The sequence below is a fragment of the Hyperolius riggenbachi genome, chromosome 12, assembly GCF_040937935.1.
Source record: "Hyperolius riggenbachi isolate aHypRig1 chromosome 12, aHypRig1.pri, whole genome shotgun sequence".
In the NCBI taxonomy this organism is placed as follows: Eukaryota; Metazoa; Chordata; class Amphibia; order Anura; family Hyperoliidae; genus Hyperolius; species Hyperolius riggenbachi.
This window is the reverse complement of record NC_090657.1, coordinates 17,280,584-17,297,520: the sequence shown is the minus strand read 5'-3', so window position 1 is coordinate 17,297,520 and position 16,937 is coordinate 17,280,584. Positions and strand designations below refer to the sequence as shown.

Genomic DNA, 16,937 nt, shown 5'->3' with positions numbered 1-16,937 from the left:
GACACGCTGACACTTGGGTGCCACAGAACAGTGACACGCTGACACTTGGGTGCCACAGAACAGTGACACGCTGACACTTGGGTGCCACAGAACAGTGACACGCTGACACTTGGGTGCCACAGAACAGTGACACGCTGACACTTGGGTGCCACAGAACAGTGACACGCTGACACTTGGGTGCCACAGAACAGTGACACGCTGACACTTGGGTGCCACAGAACAGTGACACGCTGACACTTGGGTGCCACAGAACAGTGACACGCTGACACTTGGGTGCCACAGAACAGTGACACGCTGACACTTGGGTGCCACAGAACAGTGACACGCTGACACTTGGGTGCCACAGAACAGTGACACGCTGACACTTGGGTGCCACAGAACAGTGACACGCTGACACTTGGGTGCCACAGAACAGTGACACGCTGACACTTGGGTGCCACAGAACAGTGACACGCTGACACTTGGGTGCCACAGAACAGTGACACGCTGACACTTGGGTGCCACAGAACAGTGACACGCTGACACTTGGGTGCCACAGAACAGTGACACGCTGACACTTGGGTGCCACAGAACAGTGACACGCTGACACTTGGGTGCCACAGAACAGTGACACGCTGACACTTGGGTGCCACAGAACAGTGACACGCTGACACTTGGGTGCCACAGAACAGTGACACGCTGACACTTGGGTGCCACAGAACAGTGACACGCTGACACTTGGGTGCCACAGAACAGTGACACGCTGACACTTGGGTGCCACAGAACAGTGACACGCTGACACTTGGGTGCCACAGAACAGTGACACGCTGACACTTGGGTGCCACAGAACAGTGACACGCTGACACTTGGGTGCCACAGAACAGTGACACGCTGACACTTGGGTGCCACAGAACAGTGACACGCTGACACTTGGGTGCCACAGAACAGTGACACGCTGACACTTGGGTGCCACAGAACAGTGACACGCTGACACTTGGGTGCCACAGAACAGTGACACGCTGACACTTGGGTGCCACAGAACAGTGACACGCTGACACTTGGGTGCCACAGAACAGTGACACGCTGACACTTGGGTGCCACAGAACAGTGACACGCTGACACTTGGGTGCCACAGAACAGTGACACGCTGACACTTGGGTGCCACAGAACAGTGACACGCTGACACTTGGGTGCCACAGAACAGTGACACGCTGACACTTGGGTGCCACAGAACAGTGACACGCTGACACTTGGGTGCCACAGAACAGTGACACGCTGACACTTGGGTGCCACAGAACAGTGACACGCTGACACTTGGGTGCCACAGAACAGTGACACGCTGACACTTGGGTGCCACAGAACAGTGACACGCTGACACTTGGGTGCCACAGAACAGTGACACGCTGACACTTGGGTGCCACAGAACAGTGACACGCTGACACTTGGGTGCCACAGAACAGTGACACGCTGACACTTGGGTGCCACAGAACAGTGACACGCTGACACTTGGGTGCCACAGAACAGTGACACGCTGACACTTGGGTGCCACAGAACAGTGACACACTGACACTTGGGTGCCACAGAACAGTGACACACTGACACTTGGGTGCCACAGAACAGTGACACACTGACACTTGGGTGCCACAGAACAGTGACACACTGACACTTGGGTGCCACAGAACAGTGACACACTGACACTTGGGTGCCACAGAACAGTGACACACTGACACTTGGGTGCCACAGAACAGTGACACACTGACACTTGGGTGCCACAGAACAGTGACACACTGACACTTGGGTGCCACAGAACAGTGACACACTGACACTTGGGTGCCACAGAACAGTGACACACTGACACTTGGGTGCCACAGAACAGTGACACACTGACACTTGGGTGCCACAGAACAGTGACACACTGACACTTGGGTGCCACAGAACAGTGACACACTGACACTTGGGTGCCACAGAACAGTGACACACTGACACTTGGGTGCCACAGAACAGTGACACACTGACACTTGGGTGCCACAGAACAGTGACACACTGACACTTGGGTGCCACAGAACAGTGACACACTGACACTTGGGTGCCACAGAACAGTGACACACTGACACTTGGGTGCCACAGAACAGTGACACACTGACACTTGGGTGCCACAGAACAGTGACACACTGACACTTGGGTGCCACAGAACAGTGACACACTGACACTTGGGTGCCACAGAACAGTGACACACTGACACTTGGGTGCCACAGAACAGTGACACACTGACACTTGGGTGCCACAGAACAGTGACACACTGACACTTGGGTGCCACAGAACAGTGACACACTGACACTTGGGTGCCACAGAACAGTGACACACTGACACTTGGGTGCCACAGAACAGTGACACACTGACACTTGGGTGCCACAGAACAGTGACACACTGACACTTGGGTGCCACAGAACAGTGACACACTGACACTTGGGTGCCACAGAACAGTGACACACTGACACTTGGGTGCCACAGAACAGTGACACACTGACACTTGGGTGCCACAGAACAGTGACACACTGACACTTGGGTGCCACAGAACAGTGACACACTGACACTTGGGTGCCACAGAACAGTGACACACTGACACTTGGGTGCCACAGAACAGTGACACACTGACACTTGGGTGCCACAGAACAGTGACACACTGACACTTGGGTGCCACAGAACAGTGACACACTGACACTTGGGTGCCACAGAACAGTGACACACTGACACTTGGGTGCCACAGAACAGTGACACACTGACACTTGGGTGCCACAGAACAGTGACACACTGACACTTGGGTGCCACAGAACAGTGACACACTGACACTTGGGTGCCACAGAACAGTGACACACTGACACTTGGGTGCCACAGAACAGTGACACACTGACACTTGGGTGCCACAGAACAGTGACACACTGACACTTGGGTGCCACAGAACAGTGACACACTGACACTTGGGTGCCACAGAACAGTGACACACTGACACTTGGGTGCCACAGAACAGTGACACACTGACACTTGGGTGCCACAGAACAGTGACACACTGACACTTGGGTGCCACAGAACAGTGACACACTGACACTTGGGTGCCACAGAACAGTGACACACTGACACTTGGGTGCCACAGAACAGTGACACACTGACACTTGGGTGCCACAGAACAGTGACACACTGACACTTGGGTGCCACAGAACAGTGACACACTGACACTTGGGTGCCACAGAACAGTGACACACTGACACTTGGGTGCCACAGAACAGTGACACACTGACACTTGGGTGCCACAGAACAGTGACACACTGACACTTGGGTGCCACAGAACAGTGACACACTGACACTTGGGTGCCACAGAACAGTGACACACTGACACTTGGGTGCCACAGAACAGTGACACACTGACACTTGGGTGCCACAGAACAGTGACACACTGACACTTGGGTGCCACAGAACAGTGACACACTGACACTTGGGTGCCACAGAACAGTGACACACTGACACTTGGGTGCCACAGAACAGTGACACACTGACACTTGGGTGCCACAGAACAGTGACACACTGACACTTGGGTGCCACAGAACAGTGACACACTGACACTTGGGTGCCACAGAACAGTGACACACTGACACTTGGGGAGGGGGGGCACAGAATATTATACACAGGATCTTTGGCCTTTCCATTTGATATGCAGAATACACTGTGGTGTTGTACAGTAATGTCATTGCTGCATGAAGCTTTACTTCCCTCCCTCCTTTGCCTGTTCAGTGTATCCCTTTATAACCTCTGTTACAGACAGCTCTATCTGGGCGCTCCTTCTCAGAATGGGTCAGTCCGTCCTGCTCTGGTGACCTTGTACATAGTCGCCACAAGCGTCCAACATTCCTGGAAAACTGGGACAGAGAATCCTCTCAGAACAGCTAGATGCTAGGAGTTTGGTTGCTTATTAGGGGTGAATGTCCGATTCCAAAAGCATTTTCCATTAAAATCCACTGGAGATCACTTTAGTTTACCTCCAAGCTCTTAAGGAAGAACCCTGGTGTGCCATTGTATTTGATTGGATAGCTGCACAGACCATGTGACACTTCAGCTTCCTGACAATAGACGCACCTTAGTGGGACGCTGTGTCTAAATGACCAACCTGCTCAGTCTGGAAATATCCTGGCTGTAGTACAGAAAGCACACCTGTTATTTGCAAGGTTTTACCGATTTCCCACTCTGTAACAAGAGAGCAGAGCTCTCACTATCAGTCTCCAATACAAAGATTAATCCAGCTTATTGACATTGGTACCTTGGTCATAGGTGGGGCAAGTGAACAGAACTGGGAACTATGAAGTCCAGAGGTCTCACCATTGACATCACCCCAAGAGTGAAGGCACAGTTTGGTTGTTTAACACTTTGAAACGTTTCCCTCGGCAGACATATTGCTGTGGTGGTTGGAATTTACCCTGTTTTGCTTGGCATGGTCTTGTGGTGTTTGCTTGCGAGCTGTGTATGGAAATATTAATGCAATCTAGTCAGAACAGGCAGTAGTCAAACAACCTTGGAGATGAATCATTGGTATACTGTATTCTGAACATTACCACATGACTGCAGTATGAAGATGTGTTGGACAGGAACACATGTAGGCCACCCTCCATTGGGTATTGTTAGTTGTTGTGTGAAGGGACTTATTTATCTACTGGGAATAATGTGAAAAATAGTTTGAACCTTCTTTCTTATTGCTGTCTGTGACCATCACCAACAGGAACAAAGACTGCGATAAATGAGTCGTTTTTTGGACAGTGGTGGCAAGGTTAGAACATGTGCCATGTTTTTTGGATTGCCCATTACCTACATTCAGTACTACTCTCCTATGCAGAGCTGGATCATCATCAAGGCAACTTAGGAGGGAACCCAGGTCCTTGAGAGAAACGAAGGCCCTAGTTGAGGCTAGCCCCCACCAAATCTCAAAAAGTGGCCATCAAGGGTGGAATCAAAGTTTGTCCTTGCCTAGGGCCCAATTTCACCATAATCTGTTTCTGCTTCTATAAGCCATGAAAGCACTAAGGATATGAAGTTAGGCAGCATTATCCGTAAACATTTTACTCTTTACACACCTGAGAATCTTGTTTGATACAAGAAGGGAAAGCTTAGAACCTGTGCATGGTTACCGTTGTCACAGGGTATGATGGGAAATCTGCCTAGTGGGATACACAGTAGTGACAACCTGTTAAGGCTAGTACACGCAATCCGTACTCATGGTAGATTATGCTCTCAGTGGAGAAATCTGAATGGTATACTGATGTCATATAACGCACACACGTATGTGATTTAGTTACCAGTTTGATCTCAATCGAAAATTAAATGACTCCTCCCACAATGTAATTTTTTTATTATTTAAATATTTTATGTCTTCACGCCTTTTGGATATAAATTAATTGGCTTGTTCCTCTTTTTCAGTGCTGTGTGCGAAGAATCTGGTGAAGAAGGATTTTTTCAGTGAGTACCACCATCGTTCTGTTTCTTCCTGGTTTACGGTGATGACATCCTCAGACTGTATGCAAAAAGAAAATCACGAACACTTTCATGTTCTACAGCTTTCAGTCATGTGACCAGAGGCTTCTCCATAACCCCTTCAACACTGGAAGAAATGAACCTACCCACCCACCTCTAATGCTTCAAGGGATGCCAATGGCAGGCAATACGCCTTCCTTCTAGGGTATTATGGGAAGGGCCTGACACAAGCTTTGGGAGGGGGTGTGGTGTATACGACTTCTCACCATTCTTCTGAAGACCCTGTGGGAAGGGGCCTCACCTTGGCTGCTTATAGGAAGGGCTTTGGCACAGTTAGTCCTAATTCTTCTGCAAGACTCTGTGTGCCAAGGGATCTGACTTAAACTGCCTGTGGAAGGGTGTGTGGTAGAACAGCTACTCGCCATTCTTTTGCAACACCCTGTGTGCCTGGGCTGCTTGTGGGATGGGGTGTGGCTTGGGGAGCTTCTAATACACCCACTCCAAAGGAGGGGATGTCTCCCTGTCTACCAGTAACTGTCCCTCTGCAAAAGGCCTTAGCACATGTAATATATCTGAACAGGCACTGACCCGCCCTATTCAAGGCCTTATGAGCGAGGGAGTGGCCAAGACAGCCAGGCTGCCAAGCAGTACAAATGGAACCTGGCTTGTCTGCTGTCACATGACCATGACAAAAATGGGGGTCGAACCACACATATGTAGGATTTAAATGCAGTGCGCAAGGATCTATCCCTGTGTACTTTCAGGGTCACTGTAGTGGCAACAAATTCTTCGATCCACAACAACTTTACAGTTGGCGCGGATGGAAGAATTCTTTGCAGTCACGTGACCATGGATATTTTATATTGGGATATATGACTTTATTATTTATGTGAAGTTCACATAAGGTTTAGTGTCAGTAACTTTAAAGAGGAGCTGTTAGGTATAAGGTCTCAGAGAAAATAAACACATATATCAGTAGCTAAAGATTGGCTGTACTTACATTACATATGCATTTCACTGTCCACGTTTGTACTTCACAGAATTTTTATATAGTATATGCAGAGAATGATGCTCCTGACAGCTCATGGCAGGTTCCATGTTTTTCTGTCTTCTATGAAGCCAATTGTGTCGTCATGTCCTGCCTGCTTCCTGATCACAGAAAAGCTCGTACTGAATAACACAGTGTGCAGTGAATATTAATTAGCCATGTGGCTAGGAACAATAGCTGACTCCTGCAGTGTACTCTGCCCGGAGATTTATCAGTGCTACGGGCTGGACTGATTACAAGCTGCTGTAACGTCTCATTAGCAGCCGAGGGGAGGGCCCCAGAATGCTTTGCAGTATAGTATGCGGCTTGCGTCCTCTTGGGTCTAACAGCTTTGCTGATAAGCACACATCAAAAGTAAGAGAGATTTTTATCTTCACTAATACCTTTTTGGCTTCCTTCTAAACTGTTTAACACAGGAGAATAGAGGTTTAAATTAGCTTCTGCAGCCTGACAGTTACTCTTTAAGGGCCCTTTTCCACTAGCGGCGTTTACAATGCTGAATCGCAAAATCACAAACAGCTAGTGATTTTTTTTAAAATCGCTACGGTTTGCTAAATAACATAGGAATCGCGGTAGGTTATTTCCACTAACACGATTCGTTTTTGCCTCAAACGCGATCGCGCTGCGGAGCGATATTTGCCGCGATTTTGCTATACACACTACAGCATAGCAAAATCGTGACCGCAATCGCCGGAACTTTCCTGCATACTGCGATTCAGTAATCGCTAGCGTTCAGCGTGAACGCTAGCGATTGCTAGTGGAAAAGAGTCCTAAGGGACGGCTTCAGGAAGTGTAAAATTAGATTTTCGGTAAGTGTGAAATAAAATGGCCCCAAGTTATCAGTTATTGCATTTAACCTTGCATGCTTATTTTTTCCGTGCTTATATTATGCTTTTACTATGTTGCTGGAAACAGTTTTTTCTGCTATTGAAAGCATTGTGTCTCGTAGAGTATGAGTTTGTTGATGCATTTTATTCTTTTTACTGTATTAAGACAGATAAGCTACTTCTCTAGACCTGGTTATACAATTGTAGATTTCCACCCTATTGAGGGTACAGCACAATGAGTGGAGCAGAATGCAGTACATTACATGGAATGCATTATGCTATACTCATTGTGCGTACGACTTTACGCACGTAATTATGCATATGTTCCAAAATGATTGATTGCTCTCATTGGAATCAATTCAGAGGAGTCCTTTCCTACCACACAAAATACATAGTTTTTTGTTTTTTTTTGTTGATTCTAATAGGGAATCAATTGAAAATTGTTTAAACTGCAGATTAGTGGCTTTAGAACCGCCGCTCTTGCTCACCCCCAATTGACCAAAATGGGGTTTTTCCTTTCCTCCTCCTGCATTTCCCTTTAATAAGGAATAAATAATCAAGGGGTTATTTAGTGTTTTTTTTTTTGTATGAAAAAATTACTCATTGCAGTGTTTATTCAGTATTTACTCATTGCTCATCTCTGATTTTTAGTGTCTAGTAGGGAGACTTGGTTTCAGTTGGTGGAACAGTTGAAACAAACCCCTCCTCCTGTTAAATAGACCATGTCACTGCCATGGCCATGTTGCTGCAGGGAACAATGAGAGACAAGGAGCCCAATGGTGCTTTTCCTCCAAGTTGGTTGATCATTTCTTAAAGGGGAACTTCAGCCTAAACAAACATACTGTCATTAAGTTACATTAGTTATGTTAATTAGAATAGATAGGTAATATAATCTCTTACCCACCCTGTTTTAAAAGAACAGGCAAATGTTTGTGATTCATGGGGGCTGCCATCTTTGTCATGGGGGCAGCCATCTTTTTGGTTGAAAGGAGGTGACAGGGAGCATAAGACACAGTTCCAACTGTCCTGTTTCCTGATAACCCCTCCCAGCTGCACGCGCTAGGCTTCAAATGTCAAATTCAAAATGTAGAAAAAAAAAAATTGCACCAAAACAGCAGAACGAGAACATCAGAAATCCCATCATGCTTTGCACAGCATCAGGGAAAAATGCCCGGGCAGTTTTCTTCTGTGCAGCTAAAAATGAGGCTTGTATAAGAGAAACAAAGTTCTGATGCTGTGAAACTGTTAAAGAAATACCAAGCCTTTTCAGTTCTGCTGAGTCGATTTTTAGTCTGGAGGTTCACTTTAATATGTTGTTATACTCACAAAGGTCCACTTGCAACCACCATCAGGGCCTAGAGAGTAAAGTTTTCCCCCTCTGCTGGGCGGGAACTGGTTGGTTGTACTCCTTTGAACACTGAAAAACGACTGCCTCACACAGGAGGTGTATTACAACTAGAAAAAGTACTGGTGGAGGCACCTGGTATGTGTAATTTTTTTTTTTTTTTTTAAATAAGCTTAAGTTATAGGTATTGAAGCGTTTAGCACAGATTTGCCCGAGGAAGTGTTACAACCCATGAAACGTGTTGACTAAACCATTGCTCAAATAAACAAATTCCAGTTAACACTGGCCTATGTTTCTTTAGGAGGGGTAAGCCCATCACTGCCTCTCCTTTTTCAGCTTGTTTAAAAGTGTCTTATACATTCATTACTCCAGACGGCTGGGCTCTGACCAAGTCTGGAGGATGTGGAAATTCAAATGAACCTTGATGTCCTCTGCTTGGAGGATTAGCACCTGTGGACTGTTGTGCTAAATACTGAGTTTTTTTTCCTGAAAAAGTATTTTAAAAAAACAAACAAAAATGTAATTGAATCCAAGGCTTGGATTATGTTTTTTTTCCCCCGCGTTTGAATCTCAAGGCCGGCTGCGTTATCTGCCATCTCTCTTTCGCCCCAACTGCAGGGCTTCCGGATCCCTTTGCCAAGGTGGTGGTGGATGGGTCTGGGCAATGCCACTCAACAGACACCGTGAAGAACACTCTGGACCCCAAATGGAACCAGCACTATGACCTGTAAGTTCTCCCGTCAGGACTCGTACTCCTATTGCTTTTGTGGTGGTTCTAATTTTTCTAGGTTATAGTGTCTTGAAAAAAAATAAAAGGGTAGACTGTTGGTGGGATAAAAATATATAAGCTAGAGTGGCTCCTTCACTCGCTAGAACCGAAGAAGATGCTCTAAATATGATGAAACTTCTAAAATACAAAACGGTGCCCAGTTGAAGTTTCCTTATCTTTTCTTTGATTAGTATTGATACTGCACTTTTTTTGTCTCTACTTCCTGCATGTTTTAGTTGTGTGTGTGATATATATATATATATATATATATATATATATATATATATATATATATATATATATATACCACTGTACCCTTGTGTAGTGGATTGTGGGGAAAAGGAGCCACTGTACCCCTGTGTGGCGGATTGTGGGGAAAAGGAGCCACTGTACCCCTGTGTGGTGGGGTAGGGGAGCCACTGTACCCCTGTGTAGTGGGGTAGGGGAGCCACTGTACCCCTGTGTAGTGGGGTAGGGGAGCCACTGTACCCCTGTGTAGTGGGGTAGGGGAGCCACTGTACCCCTGTGTAGTGGGGTAGGGGAGCCACTGTACCCCTGTGTAGTGGGGTAGGGGAGCCACTGTACCCCTGTGTAGTGGGGTAGGGGAGCCACTGTACCCTTGTGTAGTGGGGTAGGGGAGCCACTGTACCCTTGTGTAGTGGGGTAGGGGAGCCACTGTACCCCTGTGTAGTGGGGTAGGGGAGCCACTGTACCCCTGTGTAGTGGGGTAGGGGAGCCACTGTACCCCTGTGTAGTGGGGTAGGGGAGCCACTGTACCCCTGTGTAGTGGGGGTAGGGGAGCCACTGTACCCCTGTGTGGTGGGGTAGCGGAGCAACTGTACCCCTGTGTGGCGGATTGTGGGGAAAAGGAGCCACTGTGCCACTGTACCCCTGTGTAGTGGGGTAGGGGAGCCACTGTACCCCTGTGTGGTGGGGTCGGGGAGCCACTGTACCCCTGTGTAGTGGGGTAGGGGAGCCACTGTACCCTTGTGTAGTGGGGTAGGGGAGCCACTGTACCCCTGTGTAGTGGGGTAGGGGAGCCACTGTACCCCTGTGTAGTGGGGTAGGGGAGCCACTGTACCCTTGTGTAGGGGGGTAGGGGAGCCACTGTACCCCTGTGTGGTGGGGTAGGGGAGCCACTGTTCCCCTGTGTAGTGGGGTAGGGGAGCCACTGTACCCCTGTGTAGTGGGGAGCCACTGTACCCCTGTGTAGTGGGGAGCCACTGTACCCCTGTGTAGTGGGGAGCCACTGTACCCCTGTGTAGTGGGGAGCCACTGTACCCCTGTGTAGTGGAGTAGAGGAGCCACTGTTCCCGTGTAGTGGGGTAGGGGAACCACTGTACCCCTGTGTAGTGGGGTAGGGGAGCCACTGTACCCTTGTGTAGTGGGGTAGGGGAGCCACTGTACCCCTGTGTAGTGGGGTAGGGGAGCCACTGTACCCTTGTGTAGGGGGGTAGGGGAGCCACTGTACCCCTGTGTGGTGGGGTAGGGGAGCCACTGTTCCCCTGTGTAGTGGGGTAGGGGAGCCACTGTACCCCTGTGTAGTGGGGAGCCACTGTACCCCTGTGTAGTGGGGAGCCACTGTACCCCTGTGTAGTGGAGTAGAGGAGCCACTGTACCCCTGTGTAGTGGGGTAGGGGAACCACTGTACCCCTGTGTAGTGGGGTAGGGGAGCCACTGTACCCCTGTGTGGCAGATTGTGTGGTAGATAAATTGTCAGTGTGTGGTGAATTGGGCGGTAGAGGATTCAGTGGTGTGTGAGGTTCTTCATTCCTGTTGTGTTGGCTGCAGCTCAGGGATGGTTAATAGCAGCCTTATTTGGAAGGTGTGATCCTTCCAATTATCAGGTTGGCACTCTACCTGCTGTAAAATGCGATGCGGTGTCTGTGCAGTCGCTGCGTCTCTGTTGGGAGGCTGGGCATCTCCTGGCATTGTGCTTTTTTTACTAGCTGAAAACATTTATCCTTTACAAGAACAGCCTGTGGTTCATTTTGCCTTGAAACCCTGGAATCCAGCAGCACAGGCAATGCAGACAGATTGAGGTGTACCTAGCGGAAGAGTTTTGCTTTTGCAATGATCCATTTTTTTATGCTGCATAAATTTGTGTAAAATTTGCATCAGCTTGGAATTATTAACATCTCATAGACCATTGCTGAAATCTGTTAAAGTGGACCTGAACTCTTGCACAGAACAGAAGGAAAACAGAAGTGCACCCTGTGTGTACTTAAGGTAGCCATACACTGGCCCGATTTGCCGCCGATTCGACAGCAGATTCGATCACTGGGATCGAATCTGCTGCCAATCGTTTGCGCTAAACGCACCCGCCGATCCGATTTCCTCCCGAAATCGGATCGGTCCGTCGATCGCGCCGTGCGGGTTACTTCCATCGATCGCCCGCGGGTAGGGAGCGCGTCGCTAGCGGCGGCCGATCCGATACAGTTATACATTACCTGCCGCTGGCTCCCGGGCATCTTCTCCGCGTCTTCTCCGCGCTTCCATCCCAGCATACATTAACTTCCTGTGTCACTCCAGTGACCAGGAAGTTCAAATAGAGGGCGCTCTATTTGAACTTCCTGGTCACGGTGTGACACAGTGTACGCTGGGATGCGGTGCGGGGTGCAGCGCGGAGAAGAGGACCCGGAGCTAGCTTCAGGTAATGTATGCGGGGGGGGGGGGGGGGGACAGGCGGCGGCGGCTCCACAGATTGTGATCGGGTTCAGGCTGAAATCGATTCACAATCTGTTTGCAGTAAAGGCAGCCATACGATCCCTCTCTGATCAGATTCGATCAGATAGGGATCTGTCAGCTGGTCGATCTAATGGCAAATCGACCAGTGTATGGCTACCTTTAGAGTTTAGCCGGTCTGAATCCCCCTTATCTGTGACTAATCACAAGTTGTAATTTGATCTCTCAGCTGTGCCAGCCCCCTGCTACGGCAGAGAGCTAATTGATAAACACAGGATGTTAACAATATGTCTGCTTCCATGTAAGCAGGAAGTAAACACGGCAGATTCATTGCAGGATTTGCAAGCCCGTGTGACTAAAGAGGGAGTATTTCAGACTTATTAGGAGTGGATGGGCAGTTGCAGGTCACAGAGGAGGAGATGATCTAGGAATTGGTCCAACAAGTATTTACCGCCTTTATATTGTAATATAAAGTTTTGTAGTACTAAATGCCTATCAAGTGCTGCTAAACTTGGTTTTTATTCATGTGTAGAACCATCCGTTTCCATTAGATGGCTGTTGAAATGATAATGTTCAGACTTCGATGTTTGACCACATTTATTGTTATTATTTTAGTAATTATATAGCGCCAACATCTGCCACAGCGCTTTAGAGTATACATATGTATGTCGCTAACTGTCTCACAGAGGGGCTCACAATCCAATACCTGCCATAGTCCTATCTCATAGTCTAGGGCCAATTTTGAGTGGGAAGCCAATTAACATCTGGCATGTGGGAGGAAATTGGGGTGCCTGGGGGAAACCCACACAGACACGGGGAGTTCAGACTAACCAGCAAGCTCATGGTGACCCAGAACTCATTGGAGTGTGTGAGGGGCTACAATGGTCCTAAAAGCCCCCTTACTAAGATGGTAAGAAAAACAAAAGTTTGCTTTCCTAAAACAGAAAGAATTTGCGATAATTCAGGTTGGAGTGAGCTTGAGATGTCTCCCAGAGCAACACTGCTGAATATATGCAAATTAACCATTGTTACCTTTAGAAGCTAAACACACCTCCAGCATCGGGAAACACGGGGAGAACATACAAACTCAAACCGTTTCCTGCCTGGAATTCGAACCGGAGACCCAGTGCTGCAATGTAAGAGTGCTTTATAGTGTGTGTGTGTACAGTGTGTGTGTGTGTGTGTACAGTGTGTGTGTGTACAGTGTGTGTGTGTACAGTGTGTGTGTGTACAGTGTGTGTGTGTACAGTGTGTGTGTGTACAGTGTGTGTGTGTACAGTGTGTGTGTGTACAGTGTGTGTGTGTACAGTGTGTGTGTGTACAGTGTGTGTGTGTACAGTGTGTGTGTGTACAGTGTGTGTGTGTACAGTGTGTGTGTGTACAGTGTGTGTGTGTGTGTGTGTACAGTGTGTGTGTGTGTGTACAGTGTGTGTGTGTGTGTGTACGTACGTGTGTGTGTGTTGTGTGTACAGTGTGTTGTGTGTACAGTGTGTGTGTGTGTACAGTGTGTGTACAGTGTGTGTGTGTGTGTACAGTGTGTGTACAGTGTGTGTGTGTACAGTGTGTGTGTGTGTGTGTGTATACAGTGTTTGTGTGTGTACAGTGTGTGTTTGTGTCCCTCCTTGCTTTGATTGCTCTTTTGAATGGCGAATCAGTTGCCTCAGTGGACCAGTGAGTCTTTTAACCACCCTGGCGTTCTGATTAAATCGCCAGGGTGGCTGCGGGAGGGTTTTTTTTAAATAAAAAAAAAACTATTTCATGCAGCCAACTGAAAGTTGGCTGCATGAAAGCCCACTAGAGGGCGCTCCGGAGGCGTTCTTCCGATCGCCTCCGGCGGCCAGAAGTAACACGGAAGGCCGCAATAAGCGGCCTTCAGTGTTTCGCTTACCTCGTCGCCATGGCGACGAGCGGAGTGACGTCATGGACGTCAGCCGACGTCATGGACGTCAGCCGCCTCCGATCCAGCCCTTAGCGCTGGCCGGAACTGTTTGTTCCGGCTACGCTGGGCTCGGGCGGCTGGGGGGACCCTCTTTCGCCGCTGCACGCGGCGGATCGCCGCGCTGCAGCGGCGATCAGGCAGCACACGCGGCTGGCAAAGTGCCGGCTGCGTGTGCTGCTTTTTATTTGGTGAAAATCGGCCCAGCAGGGCCTGAGCGGCAGCCTCTGGCGGTGTTGGACGAGCTGAGCTCGTCCAGACCGCTCAGCTGGTTAATGCATTTCTAGTATATTGGCATTTAGAGGCTGTGTCTTTGCTGTAAGGCCCTGTTCACACTGCACGCGTTTCCAGCTGCGTTGTGGAAACGCGTGCAGGTGGCCGACACGCACGACATCAGACAGTGCATAGAGTGCACTGTCTGATGTTCACACTGCATGCGTTCCGGACCTGTGCGGTCCGGGAACGCACGCTGCACGCATTTTTTGCCAAAACGCGTGGCTGTCCCATTCACGTTTCAGTGCAAACGTGGATGGCGTGCGTTTGTACGCGTTGCGTTCCTCATGCGTGGCCGTCCGCGTTTGTAATGTGAACGGGGCCTAAAGCTGCTGGGTTGTGGTGTATGTTTTGGTAAATATCTCTGAAGTGGAAGTACCAGTCGCCATTTTTGGAACATCTGCATTTTTTTTTTCTGGGATCTCGAATTGAAGGGAGTAGAAAAGGCCAACTCAGTATATGATTACAGACCCAGGGAAATAAATAGGTAATTGAGCTGAAGAATAATGTTATAAATAAGACCATGAAATAATGGGGAAAAGTAGACTGTTTCAGATGAGTGGGATTTGTTTTCACACCTGGTGTTTTCACGGTCTGGTCACAGAAAAGATCAGACGAGAGCCGTGTAACTGTACACACAATGCCGCCAAGACAGTATGTCGGATGAGGGCATAAGAGAGTCATTGTCCCCTGTACCTGCCAAACCTGCCTCGTCTGTCACGCAGCATCCTCCAGACCGGTTCCTCTGCTTTACCGTAACCTCATCCACTAGACGTCACTAGGATTCTCTTATGCCTGGAAGTAGGAGCCATTATCTTCTGCTGGGACTGCTGAATCACTGCAGACAATTATCTTCAGGAGTTCAGGATTATCGGTACTAATCTTCAGCCAAATCCGTTTTCTGTTTATTAAAGTGGACCCGAATTCTTGCACAGGACAGAAGGAAAACGTAGAGAAATGCACTCTGTATTTTCCCAGCGCCTTAATTACATGGATACCCTTATCTAAAGTGTCACTGGGGGCCAGAGGTGCTGGAATTGCTCCATCCAACAGCAGTGTGGATGTTGGTGAGACGACGTGTGCTCGATCCACAACAATGACATGATGGAGGCCGGTCTCTAGCAGCTGCTGTGCGCTGTTCCGTTGCACTTTTGGTTTGTAGCTTGAAAATGCTGTGGAATCTCCTGAACTGTGTAATGCTAGGTACTCATGATGCGACCTACTGTAACCTGATCCCGACCGTGGCTGTAAATATGTACACATTGCCATTTGTCTGCTGGTAGCAGATTCCTAATCTTTCCCATTATTCCTCCCATTTGTTGGGTAGTTTGGGGGTTTCCAGAGTGTTACTTCTGTAATCTTAGTGAGGATGTGTCTCTATTGTCTAAAAGCAGTGACATTTTTTCAGACACTTTTAGACAAAAATCACCACATCTGAAATAATGCATCCATTTCATTGTGAATTTGAATCTTTTACAGAAATTACAGACGGTTGCGGTAATTTTCCGCATCATTTGCACACTTTTACCGCACATTTTCCACACAAGGAAAATTTTGTGTAGGTTAACAAGGTCTTATTTTGGTCGCAAATTTCCTACAAGTAGTTTTCCACATCCGCTAAGGCTGCTTTCACAGTGAGACGTTACAGGCAGCCTGTAACGCAGCCCACCGCACTGTAATGAAAAATCAATGGGCTGTTCACAGTGCCCACGTTGCGTTACATTTTAACGCAGGACGTCAGTTGAATGTGCTGCATGCTGTGCGTTATGTGCGGCTAAGCCGTGTTAGGCTGTGCGCATATGCTCAGTAGTGTTGGAGGACATCTTCCCTCCTCCTCGGCCAGCCCCATGGCTAATTAATATTCACTGCACGGTGTGACGTGCAGGGTTTACTTACTGGAGCGCCGCTCTGTGTGGCGATTGGCTGGCGGGACGTGATGCCGCATGCATCCAAGAGTACGCACGACAGGACGTGTGGAGAGCCGCTTAACACGGCTCAATGTAACGTCCAGCTACAACCCCACTATGCGTTGCGTTAGGTGCACGTTATGCAACCTTAACGTAGCACCTAACGCAACGTCTTAGCCGGCATATATAATGCTAGAAATGTGCCAGCTCTTGTGCATTTCTTATTTGTGGCATTGGTAGTTTTTACATTTCAGTTATGTAGTTTTATATCTCATTAGGTCATTATTAAGAGAAACGTTTTATGCTTGCTGTAGTTTTTTTTTTTTTAAGCTTGGGGTTACATCATCTTGTGTTGTACATGCTTGAGGTTACATCCCTGTAGGTTAACTTGAAGTATGGTTTAAAAAAGTAGAATAAGTGGAACTTTCAAAGAGAACCCAAAGTGAGAGAAATATGGAGGATGTCCTATTTATTTCCTTTTAAACAATGCCAGTTGCCTGGCTGTTCTGCTTAGCTCGTTGGCTGCAGTAATGTTTGAATCACACACCTGAAGCAAGCATGCAGCTAATCTTGTCAGATTTTTGGCAGAAATATTTGATCTGCTTGCTTGTTCAGGCTAAATATGTTAAAGGCAAAAAAGAAGCAGGACTGCCA

At 48.2% G+C, this 16,937-nt stretch overlaps 1 protein-coding gene across 4 annotated transcripts in view; it reads left to right on the top strand.

Moving 5' to 3' along the window:
- Positions 1-16,937, top strand: part of SMURF2 (SMAD specific E3 ubiquitin protein ligase 2) — a 161,761-nt gene that overhangs the window by 79,632 nt on the left and 65,192 nt on the right. For 2 of the 4 annotated variants that reach the window (XM_068264044.1, XM_068264042.1), the window contains exons 2-3: positions 5,440-5,478; positions 9,332-9,440. In XM_068264044.1, coding sequence (XP_068120145.1) covers positions 5,440-5,478; positions 9,332-9,440 — 148 coding nt within the window. Of the gene's footprint in view, positions 1-5,439; positions 5,479-9,328; positions 9,441-16,937 lie in introns of all 4 variants that reach the window. The other 2 variants (XM_068264043.1, XM_068264041.1) reach the window with 1 other exon arrangement.